Below are 23,148 nucleotides of genomic sequence, written 5' to 3'. Positions count from 1 at the left end.
TATCCCAGAATTGGAAAAGGCAAAAGAAGTGTTTGGTGCAGTGGGGAAAAACATTTTATTAGACTTGACACCCCCTATGTTTTTTGTCTGTAGTTCATCAAGAGGATATGTGTAGTAATTTAATTAAGCTTATCTATGTGGGAACTTTCTGGCAACATTATTGTACAGATCCCCCAGATGAAGCATAGGGAAAATGCATAGGGGTCATCAAGTCTAATAAAATATTTTCCCATTGAACCAATAGCTTTTGGGAGAAGCAGTGGCGTAGGAGGTTAAGAGCTCATGTATCTAATCTGGAGGAACCGGGTTTGATTCCCAGCTCTGCCGCCTGAGCTGTGGAGGCTTATCTGGGGAATTCAGATTAGCCTGTGCACTCCCACACATGCCAGCTGGGTGACCTTGGGCTAGTCACAGCTCTTCTGAGCTCTCTCAGCCCCACCCACCTCACAGGGTGTTTGTTGTGAGGGGGGGAAGGGCAAGGAGATTGTAAGCCCCTTTGAGTCTCCTGCAGGAGAGAAAGGGGGGATATAAATCCAAACTCCTCCTCCTCCTCCTCCTCTTCTTCTTCTTCTTCTTCTTCTTCTTCTTGTAATTTTTAACTCTGAGAATTGCCTTGACTACTTGAAAATAGTAGAGTGTAGGGATTCCAGCCTTCAGGTGGGACCTGGGGATCTCCCAGAATTATAGTTGGTCTCCAAACTACAGAGATCAGTTTTTCAGGAGAAAATGGATACGTTGGAAGGTAGATTCTGTGGCATTGTACTTGTCACTGAGGTCCTTGTTGTCCCCAGGCTCCCTCCCCAAATATCTAGCAGTTTGCAGATCTGTCAGCCCTCCCCTCCTCCACTGGTGGCCAGGGAGAACAGTTTAACACTGCGCAGGAGATGAAGTAATTTTCCTGCTCTTTATTTGCCTGCTCCTTTCTCAAACAGTTTGCACTGTGGACTAAAGGTGAGGCAAAGCACATCATGAGAAAAATGGGAGGCACTGTCCCTCTTGTGACATCTGGTTGCTTCTGCAACAACCCCCAGATAGCAGTTCCTAGTTCCTACTTGGCCAGAGAAACTCTGGCTCATTCCGCACATGCAAAATAATGCACTTTCAAACTGCTTTCAGTGCTCTTTGAAGCTGTGCGTAATGGCAAAATCCACTTTCAAACAGTTGTGAAAGTGGTTTGAAAATGCATTATTTTGCGTGTGCGGAAGGGGCCTCAGGTGGGTGGGCAGTTTGGAAGTCAGGCAAGGCCTTTGCAGTCTACTGCTACTTGTTGCAACCCCAAATTGTTTCCCCTCCACTTGCTGTGCTTGTATTGTGTTGTTATCAACACATGCCAAACAGTCACAGTTCTTTTAAGCACAAGGTTTTGCGCCTTTAAATTGTGGCTCATTAAACATGCACGTAATTTATCTTGTCTCTTCTTCAGTGCAATGTAACTATGTATGTGATATGTTTCTGTTCTTCAGTGGTTGGCAAACAGTATGCTAAGATTATGTAAATTGGAAATTACCCTGTAAAAGCAATGTCAGCTTTTCCTGGTGCTATGAAAACACCCATCTGATCACAATGAACCCATGGAGAAAATGGATATTGAGCAAATAGAATGAAATGTGAGCATCAAGCTGGAAAGTCACTGAAATCAAATTCCCGTGGCCAGATGAAATGTTATCAGGTGGCATGCTTATTTTAGCAAAGTTCTGTATCATAAAAAGGCCCCATTTGTAAAAGTTGGTTAGGTGTTGCTGTCTGCTAAGTTTCTGTTTAAGATACCTTATTCATTGACTGTAGTTAATAGAACCAGTGAACTAGCCAAAGATATAGATTCTACTGAGGCGTGATCACAAATGATCTGAAATGTGGGGGTAAGTGGGCCAGCCAGACTCTGCTGTCAGGTTCAAAGACAGTGTTCAGGCAGATATTATGGGTGTGTGTGCAAGATGTTTACAACGGATTACTTAGGCGTTACCCATAAGCTGATGGCTACAAAATACAGCAAAAATGCAGAGTCTCTCTGGAGACTCCTGGCAGAGATTAAAATTATTTGGAGTGTATGTGTTAAGGTGTCCCTGCTCCAGTCCTATCAACAGAGTCTGAAGGGTCAAGGTGGGTGGTAGTACAAGGATTTTATACAGTCTGTTCTCTGAGAACAAAATGAGGAAGGGGTCAGGCACCTGCCTGGGGAAGCTGTCTCATCCAGGCACTCTGCCTATTTACTCTACTTTTTTTTCTGAATTCAGCTATGCAGTGCAATACTAGGCACAGCAAGCTGGCAATTGGGCCTTGTCAGGCCACAGGCCTGCCACAGATTGAAAAAGGCAAAAAAAGGGTAAACATAGCATAAATGATGATTCATTAAGGCCTGCTTGCCATAAGCTGGTCTTCTGCAAGGACCTCTAATATAGAGGGGGTTGGAAGGGAACTAAACTTCTTTGTGTTGGCTGTCCTCTAAAATGTCACCCCTGTTGTTGAGTTAAAAATTAGGATATGTTCAGGACAATGCTCCAGTGTATATTCAACTTTGTCCTTGTATTATGCATAAGTACCTATAGTCAAAATTTTTACATACTTTGTAACAGCAGTAGCAAAAGCTTATGTGGAAATCTAGAAAGCATTTGTTAATCAGAGAATGAAGACAAATTATAGTACCATTAAACTCAGTCTCGCACACAATGGAAATGAATGCCGAAAGCTTGAAAACATGTGAAGCTTTCATTTTTAAAAATAAGTCTTTACTCAGCAATTCTGCTTTGTTGGAAGCCATATTTTTTTCTCCCCAGCAATCTTTTGCATTCAGTGAAAGCTGTGCTGAAATGCAATTGCTGAAGACAAGGAGAGTAATTGCAATGAAATTAACCTCTGCCATTTTTTTCTAAGAATAACCCTGATAAATTCACTCATCAGCAGGTTACCTGCCTACCTTGATTCAGTGTAAACACTTCTCACTCCAACCTTTTTGAAGCATAGTGTTCATAAATTAAGTATTCTTGTTCAAGGACCAGTCTATTTTCGCCAATCTGTATTTCACTGTATTTTCCTTTAGAATAATTTAATATTATTAAATTTTATGAAGCTTCCAGGTACTGCAACAAAAGAACAGATTTGGAAGATGGACAAAATAAGAGTTGCAATCTTGGCATTATAATACTAATCTATCTTTGAAAAATGTTTTGTGATTTACAAGAAAAAGGAAAAAATATTGTATCTATCAAATTTAATCTGAATTTTCAGAATGTGTGCTAGAAACCTGGGTCACTTAACAGCTTCCCAATACAGACTAGTGCTTCCAGGATTTTTTTTCCTGCTTTTTTCAAAGCATCATAGTGTATTGTGTGTTTTCCCCATCTTTTCTACAATATTTCCTAAACATGCTTTACTGCAGTGTTTCATTGTACGTTAAATAATTAAACATTGTTAAAAAATCACAAGTGGGAGTTGAGCATTTCTCAATGGAATGGTGCAATGAGAGAAATAGTGATGTTTAGAATCAGATATGATTGATAGTTCCAGTTTTCAAATTCTATATTTAACTAATTTGCTAAGATGTAGCACTCTTAACATGTGGGGCAATAATGATATCTTTAACACAAACTTGAATCATGCAATGAAAACTAAATAAAGGGAGTTTGAATAATATATAAGACACACCTACAGAGTGCAGGATGTAATATTAACAAATAAGAAATCATGTCCTAAGACTTCTTTGGAACTGGGATAATTCTAAATATTTGATATGTTGAAAGCTACAGTTATCGAGAAGAATCACTAGAAGTAATGTTCTTGAATTACATTATTTATATCCTACATTAAGAATGTATGTGATACAGGAAATGCTGGCTTTTATTGTATTTAATAGTCATTATTATCACTAGCATTATTATACAATTTCTCCAGAAAAAACCCAAATAAAATGGTTTATAGTTCATAATAATAATAATAATAATAATAATAATAATAATAATAATAATCACAAACCTACCCAATTTGTTGTATCCCAAATAATTTTAGTTAAGATTGGCTGCTGCATTTGATTTAATTTTAACATTGATGCAGTAGTCCTGTTTTGCTGTATAAAGAATCTGTCTAGACAACAGATGGTACTAAAAGTGATGACAGTCACACAAGAATTTTGGTTGTGTTTATGTGTATTGGACAATGTATAAATTCCCAAATGTTGGGGGTGGTAGAAGAATGTAATACATAGTGAGCATGGTAAAATTAATGGATAGTGCATGAAGGGAAAGAAACTGTGAACTTTGTTGAAAAAGTATCTTTGCTCACTTTTGGAATGAACATCGTATTGTTGGTATTAACATATGTTTTACTGAAGGGTTGCTTGTCCATGTATTTGCTGTGTATGGTTATGTATGGTTTTCAACATGATTGAAATGTATGGTTTTCAACGTGATTTTCAAAAGAGAGACTATTAGAGTAAAGGCAAGTGCTGGTGGAACGCAGTGTCAGTAGAGGGTGTTAATACAGGCTAAGACTGTATTTATGGGAAGAGGCTTCCTGGTGATTTAAATGAGGAGCAGTGAGAACTAGCACAGCAATTAATCTAATTCCCTAGTTCACAAAGTCTGAGGCAAGACTTTTTCTAGAAAAGCCCAGGTATTTACTGGACTGAGCATTTACTGGATCTTCCTAGACTGAACATTCCATCTCTATAAATAGCTTTGGAAAAAGCGCCCTCCCTCAGTGATCCTGCAGTCTACTTGTTTCATTTGCTACAGTGGCCTATCACTCCATGTTTCTTTCCTCTTTTTTTAAAATATGGTATTATTCAGTACTTCCCACACTCTCTTTCCAGCACTAGAACACATACCTCCCAATATTTTATTTTACAAAAGTGAAGAACAGACTATTTATTCACAGCAAATCTATCCAAACTCCTTCTCATGAATAGTGAACCCCTGAATTGGCCGGCACTAGTAAAGTGTGCTGTCTCTGAAAAGTCATGGACTTCTTCCTAACACCGTCCTATTAGACTCTTGGCCAACATTAATCCTCCAATATCAAAAAGGGAATCACACAATTCAACTGTTGTTGTATACGGAGTTTTAAAACTTGCCAATTTCCTTGCTGAATTCACTTAATAGTATTCAAGTACAATCGAAGATGTAAGTGCTTCTTAGAAATTTCACTGAGGAGGCAAAGCCCTGACAGTAGCTATTCCTGTAACCATATAGGCAATGAGTCCCTTAGATGCCTGTGCAACACCAATCTGCAGTTAACTTAAATTGCCTTTGTCTTTTTCTTTTCAGCTGACATTATCTCTACAGTAGAATTCAACCACACAGGAGAATTACTAGCGACAGGGGACAAGGGGGGTCGCGTTGTAATATTTCAGCGTGAGCAGGAGGTAAGTGCTGGTGAATGCAAAAATGCCCATTTTTATCCTTTTAAAAGAAGCTTCCTGCTGCTTCCTAATCTTTGCATGTCATTCTTCGCCCTGCTTCTCTTCTAGGAAACTAAAAATTGCAAAAAAGGCCATTAACATCAATAGGGCAGTTTCTGTCTCATAAAGCACCCTGCAAATGTCGTGTTTTCTGCATTCTTTTGCTTCCTTTAACAGTCATTGCAGGCTGAGAATCTAATGTAAACCAAATACTGCTGAAACATCATAAATTCAAAGAGACCCAACCGACTTATTTGCTCTACCACATCATGGTTTGTTTGTTTGGTTTAGCTGCTTTTTAAACCATCAGTAGGGCTTTTTGACTGGCTTGGCTTTGCCCTGGTTTACATATTGCAGTTTTGTGAGCTGAATGTATGCCCTTTGACCATAGTTTCATTGTATTTCATAGTTTCATTAGTTGTAGGGCTCTGAGCACCAGTGGGTGGCTAAAAAATGAATCTATGCAAAGCATTTACATATCACACCATAATGAGGGAATGGTTTTGCCTTTGGTTGTATAGCGGCAGAGGTGGGATCCAACCAGTTCTCACCACTTCTCTAGAAGTGGTTACTAATTTTTTCTGAGTGCCGAGAAGGGGTTACTAAAGCAACCTCCCTGCCCAATAGGGACTGGAGGTGCGTGTGTGTGCGGTGGCGCCACTGTTTGAATCCCACCACCATCAGAACCTGTTATTAAAATTTTTGAATCCCACCACTGTATAGTGGCTCACATCTTTACCCCTTTGTTAAGCTTGCAGGTAACAGGCAAAGACATCTCATATTAATAGAGCTTTAAGAACTGAGTTGCTCTTTTGAATGCATAGTGTATGTGCTTATGAGGCCTCTCCCATCACTTGTAAGCTTTTATTATGAATTAGGGCCTGTTTATGAAGATGCTGCCATGTAATTAACCTATTAAGGGAAAGGGAACTATTGGTACAGACATCTTTATGCTTAGGTTATGGATCAGAACCCATGAATACTTTAGGTACAGTGGGAAAGAGCCAGCAGTGGGATTCAGTCGGTTTGGACCAGTTCGGGTGAACTAGTTGCTAAAAGTGATTGGCTTCTCTGAGGCACCAAAGCCCCGTCCTTCCCTTTCCCAGGGCAGGGGGTGTGAGGGGGCTTTCAGAGCCCCAGAGCAGCCGGCTGCTCTGAGATGCTAAAAGCCCCTCCTTCTCTCTCTCAATGCCGGAGAAAGGCTCCCCTGGGCCGCACAGTTGGCCCCCAGGTGCATGTCCCGCTCCAAAGCCGGGCTCCTCTGGCAGCCATCTGGTGAAAGAAGCCCGGCACCTTTGATGGCTGGGCGGCAGCAAATGGGCCAAGCCACTGCCTTCCCTTGCCTCCCCCCGGGCCAACATTGGAAAGGGTGGGAGGCGAGAGATTAGATTAGAATCCACCTGCTGTTAACCACTTCACCACACTGTCTCGCAAAAAAGAAGACATCAAAGATTGCAGCAATTGTTGGACCATCACATTACTTTTTCACAAGAGTAATATGTTGCTCAAAATCTTACAACAAACACTGTTAACAATGTGGAATAAGAAATGCCAGTTGTTCAAGCAGCAACAAGTAGCAACCCTGAATGCATGTATCATATAGGTGGCCGGAAGGGAAGAGTGGTCTATTAAATTGAGTAAATAATAAAAATAATAATAAAAGTATGCATCTGTGTGTCATAGATAAATCTTATGAATCATGCCATACCTAATACATCCCACAGCTAGAAAAAGTATCTCATTATGGAAGTAGTTACTAAACACTGCAGACAGTAACTACCTGCAGCCAAGTTGAGGTATACTGAGGTATAGGTATGAACTCCTTTACATTGAGGAGTATATAGAGAAAATAAGCAGTCCACTTGCATGTGTGAATTTACCCTTATTCACCCATCCTTTACATTTTTATCATGCCCTTTCTTCAAGGAGCTCAGACAGACATTCATGGTTATCTGTCTTCATTTTCACAGCAGCCCTGTGAGTTAGATTAGGTCAGCTAAGAGTGCAAAGTGCCTCAATCTGTTTCATGGCTGAGTGCAGACTTGAACCTGGATCTTCCTAGTCCCAACACTAACCACTACACCAAGCTGTCCCCTATTCTTGATACTGATACTCAGAAGTGCTTCACTGCTGTGCTCACTACATTCCCGGACTAAGGCAGCTTTGAGTTGTATAATAGGGCTTCCATCCAGGCATGCATTCATTATTTTACTTATGCTAAACATGGGTAAGTCTGCAGGCAAAACCTGTTCATTTTTTATTAGTCTGTGGAGAGCTAATTCGATATGCGTGGCAAGCAAAATGTGTCCCTTGATTTGAGGCATTATCTAGTCCTGCCAATTTGCTTGGAGATGAACAATAGGGAGGCCTTCATTCATTCTTGAAACAAAACGAAACAAAGGTGCTGTTTCTGCTTCCTATCACCAGCATGCAGAGAAACTGACACACGAGGAGGATGCATTGTGCAGGAAAGATCTCTTGTGTCTGCTTTGATATCTAAACTGTTATGTGTCACCTTAATCAGACACTTCCTCGTCTTTTAACAATCTTCTGAGAACAAAAGAATCAATTGAACATTTGCTTGCACTGGCTCTTTAAAGAATCTTTTTATTGTTTCTTTCCCACTCCCACAGAGCAAAAATCAGCCCCATCGCAGGGGAGAATATAATGTTTACAGCACATTCCAGAGCCATGAACCTGAGTTCGATTACCTGAAGAGCTTAGAGATAGAGGAGAAGATCAATAAAATACGATGGCTCCCCCAGCAAAATGCAGCCTACTTCCTTCTCTCCACAAATGGTATGTTGTGATAATAACAGGTAATTCTTTGATTTCCAGCCAATATCCTTAATGCTATAGTTGCTGGAAGTAATTTTACAGTTGTAATCCCTTTTCAGGACATGTGAGAGAGAGAGAGAGAGAGTGTGTGTGTGTAGACAGCAGCAAGAGCTGAAATAAATTTTAAAATGTTGATAGCCCCTTGATACCACATCTTATGTACAACTGGTTATTTCAGAGAATAATTTAAGATCATAAGGAAAAAATTGCATGGCAGCCCTTCTTTTATATTATGTGGTAAAATTTAATCCATGTTCACACTGTGCATTTTTTGATCCTCAGATTCACATTACTACCTTCCATTTTTGGAACAAAGAAATTCATGGTTTAAAATAGCAAAATTTGGGGTAGCTTAAAGGGTGAAGTGGACCTATTAAAGAATATAGTTCCGGCTTTAGAGGTAGAATGATCTAGAAGAGGTGGAGGCTGAAGGTAGCTCTGACATTTCTTCAAGCTCCAGTATACCTTTGCTACTCCAGTGCTCTCCTGCCTGAAACCTTCCACCAACTTTTACATTGTCAAAATCTTACTTTCTCTCCCCAAAAACATCCTTCAACACTTTTGTAGTTATTTATACTCCATTTTTCTTTACCTCAAGGAGTCTCAAAGCAGCTTGCAATCATATTACCTACCTCTTCCCCCAACAGGCACTTGTGAGGTTAAGTGAGGCTGAGAGAGTTTTAAGAGAACTGTGACTGACCCAACAGGCTTTGTGTGGAGGAGTGAGGAATCAAACCTGCTTCTCCAGTGTAGAATCTGCCTCTCTTAACCACTACACTACTCTGCTGGCTCCATGGTGGCTGTTGGGTTACCATAAAAGTTTCTGACCTATATATCTGGACTGATTGTAATGAAGAGTATTCCCTTAAAGTAGCAATAGTCCTGTAAGTTGGAAAGTAATACTGTGAGAGAATGTTTAATGAGCATTTTCCTCACAACCTTTAGTGTTCTCATTTCTGCGCTTTTAAGGTTTATCTAAATATAGAGGGCAGCAACGGATCCTGTGGTATAAATATAAATATCTGAGGACATGGACATTCAGAAGCAGAGATAAATGAATAGCTAAACTTTGTCCAGGAACAGTTCTTAACATTTTTCTTTTTATAAATAGCCTAGACTGTCAAATGGGAAAAAAAGAAAAAAATGAAGACATCTTTTTGTATCTGTTTTTCTTTTTCTCAATGGTGTGCTTTTTGGAATCTGGTCTTATTTTTATTCAAGCATGTAGGTTGAAAACAGATGTTATTGTCAGTGATGATTAGCGTGCTAAAGAAACTTCACCCCAAAGAATATCATTCCATAGCATTTTTGACAGGTATAAAATGGTACATGATTTTGCAGTAATCCTATACAACGCTTATTCATACTTTGAAAGTATTGACATCTGTCATGTCAGAAACAAATTCAGTATCTGATCTAAGAAGAGAGAAGACATTTAAGTTTAAATTTAAAGTTTAAACTGAATGCTTTTAAAAAAAGCTTTCCTGATATATAAAAGAAATTGTACATGGCAAAATTCAAATAAGCTGCAAAATCAGGACTATTGGGGTTGAAATGGGCCAGATTTAAGGCCAGTTATAGCAAAGAATTTTCAATTTTTCCTTATTTTTTCGAAGCTATTGTGCACCTCTTGTGTGGGACCATTAAGATTTTTTTTAATTAGCAGAAGTACCGCCCCCCCACCCCCCCACCCCCAAGCAGGAATTATTCTGAATTGTATGTTTGCTAAAGTGGTGGAACACTCCCCAAGGATTCCCATATAACTCCAAACCACAATTTTAGCACTGCATTTGATCTAGAGGTACTTGAATAGCTGTCCATTTGTCTCACTTTCCATTCATCAGTAGTAATCAAGCAGCCATTTAATTGCCAGCCTGTTTGTGACTATTTAAAGGAACAGACTACTTGCAACCATTAGAAGTTGACTCCTAGATGATAAAGGATCAGCTGAGATTCAGATTCTGACTTCCTGCTGGGAAAATCTTGCTCTGTTTCCAAACCTTCCCTTCCCCCCCCCCCAAAAAAAATTTAATGTGGTGGGATCAAGAGCTGACTCCCAGCTGATCAGTCAGAAATCTTTGTTGGCTCCCACATTTACTGTTATGCAGCTAATTTATGGGTGAGGGTGATCAGACACTGAGCTAATTTCTCTTCCCACCTTCCTTCTCCACTCTGTTTTTTTCAACTGCAGAGATGAACGAGCTCTTCCTCCTTTCCCTGTTGCAGTGGGAACTCAAATGCACTTCATTTGTCCCTGCCCAGATTAGAGGAGAGGAAAGCAATTGACTCTTTCTCCTGTCCTTTTTGTAGCTTTAGTATGTCCCATTGATCAGTGTTCTGATCTGTGGTGGATCCGAATATAACCAAAATGATCCCCTCACATCATCTGCATGTAGGCTTCTGATAAGCAGACAGCTGCCAACTTGTTCAGAGGCTGTTCTGAGTCGATCAGTGCAATCCAATCATATCACTGATTGACTCACAGTCCAATCATGAGTGTTGAACAAAGTAAGCCCATCTTCTGAACAGGTTCTCTGACAAATTTATCAGATTCCTAATTTGAACTAAGCAAGGGTGGGTAGGTAAAATTTATTGTATAACAATACAAAAAAAAAACCCTGCCAAGTCAGTAATAAATATAGTAATAAAAGATAACTCAGCAAAATTAAAAACAGGGTACCGATTGCAGCACATTAAACCTCGGGCTAGGAATTCAGCATGGATCTTCTTGACTGCTGATGCTTACAGTGACATCATATATATTACATAATGATGCTCATCAGACAAAAGACCAATAATTTTCTCTACCACTGAATGCAGGGCTCACCTAGCTAAAATGTCTGCAAGAAGCTTGGCCCTGGGAATTGAGTAAAGCTTACTGGCAGAACATAATGGGGAAGGTCCTCCAATTCCAGGGCTCCACAGATACATACGTATACCCTGTTGGGTAGCTGGTGTGTGCTGATAACAACTCACTGACATGGCAGTTGTCATTGTTTGACATCTGAGAGCTGCAAAGGTTTCTTTAAGCTTATGGAAGGTGATGTTGGACAAATAAGAAGCTGTGGTGTGATCCCGTGTTAGCAGTTGAAACCATGGGAAAAATCTGGAGCTAATGATGACACCCCTATCTAAGGTGGCATCTATATTATATATCTTACCCTGGGCTTTAAACCCATCCAGAGGAAAGCCCTGGACATCAACAAGTATTGGATAATGGCAGAAGAGCCTGTGATAACTGGCAACCCAAAAACTAATCAAGGGTATCCTTGTGATGGTTAAAAATTGATGATTTGCAAGGAAGTCCCTTAACATATGTGCTCAAGTTAGAAAATAGAAGAGATCAAAAGCAGATGGACCTATAATCTATTTAAATTTAAAAATCAAACGAAAAATTTGCATGCTCCATTATGGAATGAAAGAGAAATATGCAAATAGGGTTGTCTCCATGATATAGGAACATATAAAGCTGTTTTATACAGAGTCAAATCATTGGTTCGTGTTATTCAGTACTGCCTCCTCTTACTGACAGGTGATCCATTGCCTTCTCTGGGCTGTTAGCATGGAGAAAATTCTTTCCAGTCCTAACAAATGCTGATCAATCAAGAACCTGAGCATGAGAAGGCAAAACCATCAACTAAATTGCTATTACTCATTTGTTAGTAGAAAATCAACCTGTTGTAGTATTACAATGATTGAAGAGGCATATCTTTGGTAGTTGAGATGTAGGAAAGTCACATACTCACTCCAAATTCGTATTGATTCTCATATGCTGCTACTTTTACATCATATTAAAATGTATAATGCAGTGTTGCAAATCTAGTTTAAAAACACATTGAACTTGATAGAGGAATGATGGTAGGAAATGATGGGTGGAGGACAGACATCATCATAATTTGTTTCCGTTTTTTTGCTGTGCTAAGCGTATGCTTTATGTTATGTTCAGATAAATATCAGGGGGATCCAATGATGTTAGTAGGATGAATGATGCCGTAAAATGGATGTGACTTAATTACTACGGAAGAAAAAAAAGAGGTCTAATTATCTTTCATAGTCAACTTACTTTGTATTACAGAATTTACCCTATTGATCATTGTAATAAAATTCTGAGACTTATTAAACTCACTTAGGGGGAAGACTCATTGAAATGCAATGAAGATTAATTATCTAGTCTAATGTTCTGTTAATTGAGTTTTTTAAATAGTTTTTTGATTAACAGGAATTCTATCTTTTTATTCAGGATGGTGTTTTGATATGCTAGAAAAAAATCCATACAGTGATACAAATTCCCCTCTCCACATTCCATCTCTCCAAATTCTCTTACATTATTCCAAACACCAGTGTAATATGGGGAAAGGCCCTTACATCAAAACAAGCTAATGCAAAGAAGATTAACGAAAGTTGACTGGAATCCACATAAAGTGTGTGTGTGGGGGCGGGGGGGGATGAAGATGAATAAGATTGTCTTTAAAGGCTGGTGAAAGCAATGACAAACTGCTAATAGAATACCCACAAGGAGGAGGAAAAGAAAACACCATTATTCAGAATAAAAGCCACATGTTCCTGAGGCTCTTTTACCTAAAGGATTTCATGGCACACGATAAATGGGATGACAGCAAAATGATGAAGCCAATGGAAATATCCACCTGCCAGGCAAGCTGGCAATTGTGGAATTTAGAATGGATTCACTGTCACTGATAAAATGTCAGCTTTTATTCCTGTCACTGTGAGGAGGGAGTTGAATGACTTTTGAGTAAATTATGGACATGATTGGTCTTCTTTCTGGGTCGCCCCTTCCTACCTCTAGCTCTTGCAATATAATCTGTTGAAATCCAAGCTTAGCTAAAGCAGTTAGCTCTCATGTAACTTTGAATCTCTCTTATGGGATATTGTGTATGTTAGTTTGCTTGTCTTAAGTAGTTCCTTATTCTGGACTACAGTAAAATTCATTCAGCTTGATATATACAATATCTGGATTGCTCAATTTTAGAGTCTAGATTACAGCCAACAGATGTTTGTAGGCAGTTTGGCAGGTCACCATTTAAAAACTGGTTAAAACTTTTGGAGATATGTTAGGTAAACTGAAGAATCATGCAAGTTAGGTTTGGGGGTTTTTTTGCTAAATGGCAGGGATGGATGTAGGTAAGGGGGGTTCCCGGGTTCAAACCCTCCCCATTACATGTCCGAAGCTCCACCCCCATTTGTTTTTTGGTATTTTAAAGGGTTTTTTAGTTTTTGGCCTGTAGGGAGCACAGCTTTTAGACTAGCAGCACCAAAATTTCAGGGATTTTTTGGGAGATTCTCCTGATGATACCACCCAGGTTTGGTGACGTTTGATTCAGAGGGGTCCAAAGTTATGGACTCCCAAAGGGGTGCCCCTATCCTCCATTGTTTACAATGGGAGCTAATAGAAGATGGGGGCTACACCTTTGAGGGTCCATTACTTTGGACCCCCTCAACCAAACTTCACCAAAACTTGGTATCATCAGGAGAGTCTCCTAAAGATACCTTGAAAGTTTGGTGCTGGTAGCTTAACAATTGCACCCTTGATAGCAGGCACCCCCCAAATTTCCCCAGATTCTCATTTTAAATCCACCCCCTTCAGCGTGGATTTAAAGGGAGAATCTGAGGTCCCCAGTTTAAACATTGAAAGTGATGCTGTTTCAGGATGGGGGATTTTGTTTTGACTTGGGGACCCCAGATTCTCCCTTTAAGGTGGATTTAAAAGGAGAATCTGGGCTCCCTAGTTTAAACAGCATTAAAAGTGATGCTGTTTGGGGGTGGATTCCATCATCACAGCGGCCGCCCAGGGTGTGTGTGTGCAAAACTCAGATTTTGCACCAGACTCCTATGCCTCTGCCCGAAGGGGAGGGCAGAAGCGACTGCCTGCTGCTGGCTGGGAGCCAAGCCAGGTGGGGGGGGGACAGCGCAGGCAGGGCAAGGGAGTCTGCCATCCCTGGCTTTAGAGAGCTGCTTTTATAAGTACTGATGCCTCATCTCTAAAATTGTGATCAGTAGATATAAGGGGCAAAGGGGAGAAAAAATACATTGTATTGTATAAGAAAAATAAAGTTCTCATGTTAAATCTCCCAGCCTCTCTGAGAGGTTTGAAATATAATAATTTGCTAAGTTTTTTCTTCAAAAAATGTAAGCCTGATTCCATACCGCTAGTATTAACTTCCTTGTGTCAGGACTCAAATCTGCAGCTGGATTTTAATGACTATCAGAAGGAGTTCAGGCAGCAGTTCCATTTATGCACGACCACTGAGTTCTGTCCAAGGGTGGGAATTTCGGGGAGACTAGTAACAGAAACCTCCTTGCTCCATTAGAAGTACAGCTGTCTTAGAAGGCTTTTCTTTTCTCTTCCAGATAAAACTGTGAAACTATGGAAAGTTAGCGAACGAGATAAAAGACCAGAAGGCTATAATCTCAAAGATGAAGATGGACGACTCCGAGACCCCTCCACAATTACCACGCTGCGGGTAGGAGACATGTGGTTTTCTTCTGGATTTCTTTTTTTTTTCTTGCAAAGAAATGAAGAGATTTAAAACCTAATTTCTGGTAGAACTTGACTATCACTTGAAACTGTGTACAGAATGTAGCAGTCCTTTCTGATATAACGTACGCTTAGAATGATCACCATATTAATTATCTGTAGTCATAAAATATTGTTTGATGGTATTTAAATGAGGAACATTGCTTTGTTTTGATTAAAGATCTGTATTTCCAGTCTTCCAAAATAACTGGTGGGATTGTAGATATTGATGAATATACAAGCATAGCAGGGCTTATAGCTGTAAGCTATGTTTGTCTTGGATTTGAAGCTTTGGTCTTGCTTTCTAGCTGCAGGACTTATTTCTAGTTAACTAACAAGGAATATGGGAAATATTAGTACCACTGTGCCTTGTACCTAGTAAACATGGTTTCACATGTTTAGAAACATAGAACTGGAAGGGATTTCAAGGGTCTTTTAGATCAAACCTCTGCGCAGTGTAGGAACTTCAAAACTACCCCCTTACTCCCCCAGAGACCCATGCTCTACGCCCAGAATAAAACAAAAAACATTCAGGATCCCCAGCCAATGTGCCCTGGAGGAAGAATTCCTTCCTGACCCCAAAGTGGCAATCAGCATTACTCTAAGCATGTAAGAAAGGGCCACTAGAGCTGAATGCTGACTCATCCCTTCTTGCCCTATCTCTCATGATCTGCCTAAGTCAGTGGTGGCGAACCTATGGCATGCCAGATGTTCATGGACTACAATTCCCATCAGCCCCTGCCAGCATGGCCAATTGGGGACTGATGGGAATTGTAGTCCATGAACATCTGGAGTGCCATAGGTTCGCCACCACAGGCCTAAGTTCACAGAATTAGCATTGTTGTCAGATGGCTATGTAGCCTTTGCTTAAAAACTTCCAAAGGAGGAGAGCCAACTGCCTCCCGAGGAAGCCTGTTCCTCTGGTTATAGGTTTGGATCCACTTGAAAATTTCAGCAAATGAAAGAAGATGGTCAGTTTTTGCTGATAACCTTTTCACATTGCAAAGTTCTGTCTGCCCCCATGTTCTTGCTGAGCTTCAGTAGGGAAGGGGAGGACAGGAAGTCATGCTCCTGTGACCAAAATATTTTGTGTTAGCAGAAATGTTCCAGTGGTCATTTTGGTTCTTCATGTTCCCATAGAAGTGGGATCTGCATAGAGAAACCTCCATGTTTTCTCTAGTCACCACAAGTGGAAGCAGTTTGGACCTTGAATGTGCAATATGGTGTTTTCTCGATGATTATTATTAGTTTCTTGGTTTAGTTCTGTTTTAATACTGTTACTTCCTATTATACAAAATGCCTGGTTTCATATTAGCCATCAGTCTAGAAAATATTTAATACTAGCGGAGCCCGGCCACGCGTTGCTGTGGCAATTGTCCTTCTCATCACAGTCCACAACCCACACAGATGTCCATGCAGGTCCACAGCATAGCCTTTTGGGGTAGTCAAATGGAATCCCTCTTTCCCTTTTCAATTCACATTGTTATATGGTGGTGTCTTTTTTTTAGTATAAGGTAACCCTTTCCATTCCACAATGGAACTGTCCAGAGTGCGAATCCCGCTGTCCATAAGGCTGGTTGACACGCACAGTCCTGGCTTGGGTAAGGCAGAACTGGGGCAAGGAGGCTATCCCAGTCAGGCAGCAGAGGCAGGGTGGTGAGGCGTTCAGATCGAGGCCAGCTCCCTGGCTTCTTAAAGGGCCATGTGCAAAAGAAGCGGAGCCAGTAGTGTTGGTTCACCCCCACCCTGTGGATTTTCTTAGAAGAAAAAGGCAAACTCCAGCTCGCTTTTAGTAAAAGAGAGCTGTGGCGAATATGGTGAGGAAGTGGGTAAGTGCTGGTTGGATGTGAGGAAGGGCAGAGTGAGGTGTGTGAGGATGAGCTGGATGTGTATGAGAGTATGTGTGTTGTGTGGTAGCAGTGGGTGAGGCACAGAGAGTGAAAGTTACCTGCGTGTGAGGGGGGAACCCTACCTGAAATCTCACGTGGCAAAGTGTGTATGTGTTTCACTTCCACTCGTATTACCTAACAGTATTACCTATTTACTGTTTTCACTGCTCATCTCTGCCCATCTGAGCGAACATTCTAAGCCCTCAGGCCACAGACATGCTGCACGAACATTCTAAGGGTGACAGTTAAACACAGCCAGCTTCATGGCCTGGTGCGCCAGGAAAAAGATGTTTTACCTGGGTCAGGTATGGACTTTCGGTGATTTGAAGGTCCAATTACCTGCCCGCAACAGGGAGGAACGTCATGTGAAAATTTGGGGGCAATCCGTCCAGCCGTTTCGGCGTTAGGGAGTGACTAACAAAGTCACTGTTAGCTTTTTATATATATAGATGGTTGCACAGTATTAATTATGAATATTTTTATTTGCAGTGTAATGATTATTCTGGTTTGATTTTATAGTTTATGGTTTCACTTCTACTAGGCCAGCAAGCACATTTAATAACACTAGACAGCTAATTAATTCTCACTGAGAAACAAATGGCTTCCATATTGCATTGTCCCTTATTGCTGGTTGGCATATTGTTCTGAGAAAACATTTCTTCTTTACTATGCATTTGCTTTCTGTTCTGATATATATGACATTTAAAATCCTGTATTTTCGCACTGTCATTTAAGGAGCCTATTAAAATAATTTCTATGAGATCCTGAATGTCTGAACCAAAAGGTTACTTATACGCATCCAGAGCTGGGCCATCTGCTATTATTATCTTTGTATTTTTCCTTTCAAAGCAATATTAAAAGGCTTTATTCAAAGATTGCTTTCTTGTATGTCTTGATGCATTAGAGAAACCTGGGTTTAGTGTGTGAAAGACAAGGTCATGGTGCAAAGAGGTATCTTTATTTCATCTACATCTGAGTCCAGATCTCCGTATGGCAGAGCTGCCTGTTGGAGCCAGGGGTGTACAGCTACTCAAATCCAACCATTCTGATGCCCAGAAGTAAACATTCCATGGTGTGCTCTTACTAAATCATTTCCATTATTTAAGAAACTTTATTAGCTATGAAGAAAAAAGCCTTTTTTCTTCATAGCTAATAAAGTTTCTTAAATAATGGAATACATTACATAAAATGCATACTTCTTAAATTTATAAATATAGACCATTTGTTGATAGCTTTCATTTCTGTTTACTATTTTTAATTTTCATGTTTTGAATGTAGTTGTTTTTATTTTAATTTTTGTAAGCCACTGTGAAAACCCAAAAGTGAGCATGTATGTTTGTTAAGTTAAATAAATTGTATTATAGTGTGGTGTTGATGTTGCACAGATTAGGACTCTGATATTTTTCATTGATTTGCATATTTGTAAATTAGAAAGCTATATGCCAATCTTAGCCGATCTAGACTGCTATGGGGTATTGTAGATATATTCAGAGGCAGCTAGGGTTGTGAACTACCTGAAAAAAAGTGTTCTGCCCCTTTAACAGAGGCTCAGTGGAATATTATTTACCTCTGTGTCATGAAAACTTCGGCTGCACATTTCCACACTTAAGCCTCTAGTAAAGAGGCAGGATATTTTAATGCAAACCTGTTGGCAATGCTAGATGCAGCTTGTGGCAGCTGTGGGGCAAGAGAGAAGGGGAATGGCTCTGAGGCAACTGTTTTCTAGACTAAAGAATATCAAATTCCACACTGGCCTCTGTTATAGATTTTTGAACCCTGACCATCCACAATGAAATGAAAAATTATATTCAAGCTTTAAATAAAAGTCTGGTAGCATGTAAACTAAGTACTCCCTAAAAGTCTCTTATTTGAAAACCTGCTAGACCAAGACCTTACTTATTTGTGAGTTGACAGAGATTACTTTTTCTTAGACATTTGACTTGATAGACAACACACAGATGGTGATGTACAGCAAAGGTTTATCTGGCTGAAAATAAAGTGTTTAATAAGGTAAATATTATGTGTGTTTGTGTGTATAGTCCTGTCAAGTCACAGCTGACTTCTGGGGCTTTCAAGGCAAGTGAGAAACAGAGGTGGTTTGCAGTGACGTAATGGCTAAGAGCAGTGGCTAAGAGCGGGTGCACTCTGATCTGGAGGAACTGGGTTTGATTTCCAGCTCTGCCGCTTGAGTTGTGGAGGCTTATCTGGGGAATTCAGATTAGCCTGTACACTCCCACACATGCCAGCTGGGTGACCTTGGGCCAGTCACAGCTTTTCGGAGCTCTCTCAGCCCCACCCACCTCACAGGGTGTTTGTTGTGAGGGGGGAAGGGCAAGGAGATTGTAAGCCCCTTTGAGTCTCCTATAGGAGAGAAAGGGGGGCTATAAATCCAAACTCTTCTTCTTTTTTTGCGGAGTCTTACTTGGAGGTCTCCCTTCCAAGTATTGGTCCTGCTGAGCTTCCAAGATCTGATTAGATCAGATTGGACCATGCTGCCTTCCCTCCCAAACATGATGTGTGGATGACTTAAAACTGGCTCTTAAGTAAAGTAAATAAACCCTGAAGGAAGATTTTATTCCTCTTTCTCTTGTCAGAATACCTCAGCAGATTTAAGACTGCTCTTGTCTTATGCAAAGCACCTCTCCACAGAACCTATGCACCAGTTAGAAATGATGGACGCTTAACAGGATGCTTATTTGTCACACTATAATAAACTTTCTTCCCTGAGCTAACCCCCAAACCTTAATTTATAAGCTAAAATAAAAGACTGGTAAGTGAATATTCCTTTCCAAAGCCACACAATCCCTGTCCAAATGGGGGAAAAACCACCAGTTTTTCTTCACCCTTCTTAAGCTAATGCTGGCTCGCTTTTCCCATCCAGGAGAGTTCTGTGGGCATTAATTGGCTGAAGTGACAGTCCCTTGGGTTTGCATAAGGCCTAAAGCGCAAAGATTGATTTGGAGGCCTGGAGGAGAGGTGGGGCTTTTAAGGATGATTACCACACAGCCCTACCATGAGGGAAAGTTTGAAGGTTTATTTAATTCTTTGGACATTCTGGTGAGCCATATCATGTGCATAGAAGTCTGATTTTGGAGATGTGCATCCATGCAGTCAGGGGTTGTCTCCCTCCCTCCCACTATAAAAATAGAGGCTAAACAGAAAGAGAACATTAACAGAAAACATTAACACACATGCCCTTCTAGTAAGGGTAGGTGTCAAGAATCATTAATGTGAAATGTAATGGTAATGTAGTTATTAGTTACAAGTGCCTAAATGCCATACTAAGATACTGGCTGTTAATTTACACTTCAAAAGCCACAAACACAAAAGAACTGACAGTCTCAGTATGCGGGAACATGACAATGCAAGTGGCCAGTTTGATTTTGGTTGTAATTTATCTAGTGTCAAGGAGGGAGCTTTGATTTTGTAATATAACAAGCCTTTGGACATACACAACATAAAACTTACCCATATAACAGAGACAGAGCATTATAAAGATGATGATAAAACTTGTAATTAAAAGCCTAGATAAAAAGACGTGTTTAAGACTGACATCTGAAAGAAAGTAAAGTAGATGACAGGCGAGCTTAAAAAAGCAGGGTGTTCCAAAGGCCGTTTGCCACCACAGAAAATGCCCTATCACTAACCACCACCTGCCTCTCCTCTGAAGGTAGGGACGCAGAGCGTAGGGCTTGACTGTTTGGCTGGATAGTGTAGGAGGAGATGGGCCTATATGCACCCTGGCCCAAAGCTATTTAGATCCATAAAGATACGACCCACCACTTTGAATTGTGCCTGGAAACAGATGGGTAGCCAGTGTAGAAGTTTCAGCACAGGGTGGTACGATTGCTGTAACCAACCTCCGCCAATAACTAGGCTGCTGCATTTGGGATCAATTGAGGTTTCCATACCATTTTCAAAGACAGCCCCACATGTTCAGAGCAGTATAGTAATCTAACATAGATGTGATCAGAGCCTGGACTTCTGTGGCCAGATCACGTTTTCCAGGAATGGTCTTAGCTGTGATTCCGACTGAATTGAAAGGTGGTGGAGGGCAGGGAAAAGCAGCAGAGGTGCCTGCACTGGTTTCTGGCTTCTTCTGCTTTCCATTTGGTCTCCCTAGTGGGGTTGGCAGCTTGTGGAAGGAAGAAAAAGGCACCTCTCCTGCCTTCTTGTCTACTTTTCTGCAGTGGCAGTTGCTGCTAAACACCACCTCAGCTCACTGTCCACCACCCGAAGGTTCCTCTCACCCCTTGAAGGTTGCTGAGCAGTAGCATTGCTTGGGCTAGGCGGGAACCAGGATCCCTTCCATTCCAAATACTCCCAGACCTGTTTCCCTGGCCACTGCCTTGTTTTCTTCCTGGCTTCCTTCCCCCCAGTGCATTTTGGGGGGTTGCTAAGTAACCCCCAAGATGATGGCTGAGATCTTGTGATGAAACATCTCAAGGGCTTGTATTTATTTTTTCCACCTTTTTAGCTTTTAAAAATGTTTTCAAATTTTCCTGCAGGCTTGGGAGTTGTTCCAGGTCCATAGAAAAGTGTCCTCTATCTGAGCATGCGCTCATTTTGTAGATTTATTTTGCATATTTGATTATTTTTTGATTAGATATATCAGTGCTGATTTTTATTATATGGAATGGGTCAAGGCTTAGTGGCAAAAGGCAGAAGGTCCTAGATTTAATCCCTAGCATCTACACAGAAAGGACTCTCTGTGTCCCTGGAGAGTCACTGCCATTCTGAGTAGACAGTGTGGACCTTCAAAGAGTTCATGCATCCTATAAAGCACACTTTTTACCAATGCACCTGTGGGCTAAATAAATAAATAAATAAACTGACTATAAAACTGCCATTTAAATGCATGTTGTTTTAGAGAATTATTTAAACTATATTAAACTGGAAAACAGGGATCAATACATCATTGGCTATATTATTTAGTATCTATTCAAGATTTAAAGGAACACAATCATAACAGACTTTTTCTGATGTGATATATTCTGTTCCCAATCAGTCCATAAAAAGGCGAGTTTCACCTTTCAACTGCCAGATGCAATTGTACATTCACCAGGAAACCTGATCAGACACAGAAAGAACAAAACTACAAAGTGATTCACTGCTCTTTTTGATTTTTAGGGTCATACTTGCAATTTGTTTGTACCGTTGAGGGTTAATAGCCAATTATTGTATCCGTCATTCATTTCTTATTGCATTTCTTACAACAGTGAGTTAATAAAAAAAATTAAAACCCAGTGAGGTCTCTTATATTTATGAGATTATATTGTCACACAGACAGCCCTCTGTCTTAAGGTTAAGACTACTGATTAGCTTTCTTGGTAGCAACTTAATTTTTTTTTTTACATTACTTACCCAGATTTGCTGTTTGCTGTGAAAATTCCAGCTGCTGCTATTGACCAACTGTGGATGGATGAATGCAACTGGGTGATAAACATAATGGAAGCCTCAGTGGGATGCTTCTACTATGTTGTTTTGAAAGGAATGAATAATATTTAGCTTTGTTATTGATTGCTGTCATTATCTGATTTTATTTACCTGCTGTGTTCTCAAATAGTACTTACCTTGTTTTGAGGCATGTCTAATTTTTGGCAGTTAAGGGTTTTTAAAAATGTATTTCTCTTTTTGATTTTTAATTCTACTTTCATGGATCAGTGAGGCCAATAGTCAGATGCAGAATGTGCAAGCGATATTGCACCATCAAGCAACATTGTCTGATTTTAGCTAGCTCAAAAATGAAAGTTGGTTGCCCCCCAGGGTGTTGTCCATTTACTGCCTGCACCTACACACAAGTTGATTTCAGAATTTCCAATTGTCCACTACCTAGAAACCTACAAGCACCTCTGAGTGTGATTCCTATAACTATTCATGGTATTTAATCCATGCTGCTGTAGACTTCTATCATATGGGCTTCAATCAAACAAAGATCTTAAGGTTTTTTGTTTATGTGAAACAGGATATTGATTGAGGGTATGCATTCAGCAAAGCCAAACTAAACCCTATCAAAAAAATGCCAATATATATAGGTATTTTTCAAATTTTTTTGTTAACCTGACAAAAGGTGGTAATTTAAAGTGAAGTGAAAAGCAGTTCCCGAATTATGCCAAACTTTTTTGGCATGATCCAGACCTCTTCAGCCCAGGCTCCATTTAAAAAGAAATCCCGTCTCTGCTTCCTTACTTGCTCCTCCCTCTCTCCCCACTTACCTGCCAGTTGGCTCTACCACCGTGGCCTCCAGATTCCACCTGGGACTTGGAGGTTGCAGCAGAGCTCCACTGCTTCAACCTCTGGGTTCCATGTGGGACTCAGAAACTGTGGCAGGTGTGGAACTCCACCTCTACAACCTCTGAGTTCCACATGTGATTCAGAGGAAGTGACCCCCATCACTGAAATTCAGGCAAGTGAGAGGAGGAGGAGATGGGGGGTAGAGATTGAGGGAGTAACATTCAGATTTGAGTCTAATGGACCCGAATTTTCTCAAGAAT

At 40.4% G+C, this 23,148-nt stretch overlaps 1 protein-coding gene across 5 annotated transcripts in view; it reads left to right on the top strand.

Moving 5' to 3' along the window:
- Window positions 1-23,148, top strand: part of PPP2R2B (protein phosphatase 2 regulatory subunit Bbeta) — a 312,161-nt gene that overhangs the window by 208,698 nt on the left and 80,315 nt on the right. For all 5 annotated transcript variants that reach the window (XM_048487689.1, XM_048487688.1, XM_048487687.1 and 2 more), the window contains 3 exons: window positions 5,259-5,356; window positions 8,026-8,191; window positions 14,600-14,712. In XM_048487689.1, the coding sequence (XP_048343646.1) occupies window positions 5,259-5,356; window positions 8,026-8,191; window positions 14,600-14,712 (377 nt within the window). The remainder of the gene's footprint in view (window positions 1-5,258; window positions 5,357-8,025; window positions 8,192-14,599; window positions 14,713-23,148) is intronic.

This window comes from Sphaerodactylus townsendi, linkage group LG03 (assembly GCF_021028975.2).
Source record: "Sphaerodactylus townsendi isolate TG3544 linkage group LG03, MPM_Stown_v2.3, whole genome shotgun sequence".
In the NCBI taxonomy this organism is placed as follows: domain Eukaryota; kingdom Metazoa; phylum Chordata; class Lepidosauria; order Squamata; family Sphaerodactylidae; genus Sphaerodactylus; species Sphaerodactylus townsendi.
The sequence above is the reverse complement of the archived record's forward strand: the minus strand, read 5'-3'. Positions and strand labels throughout refer to the sequence as shown.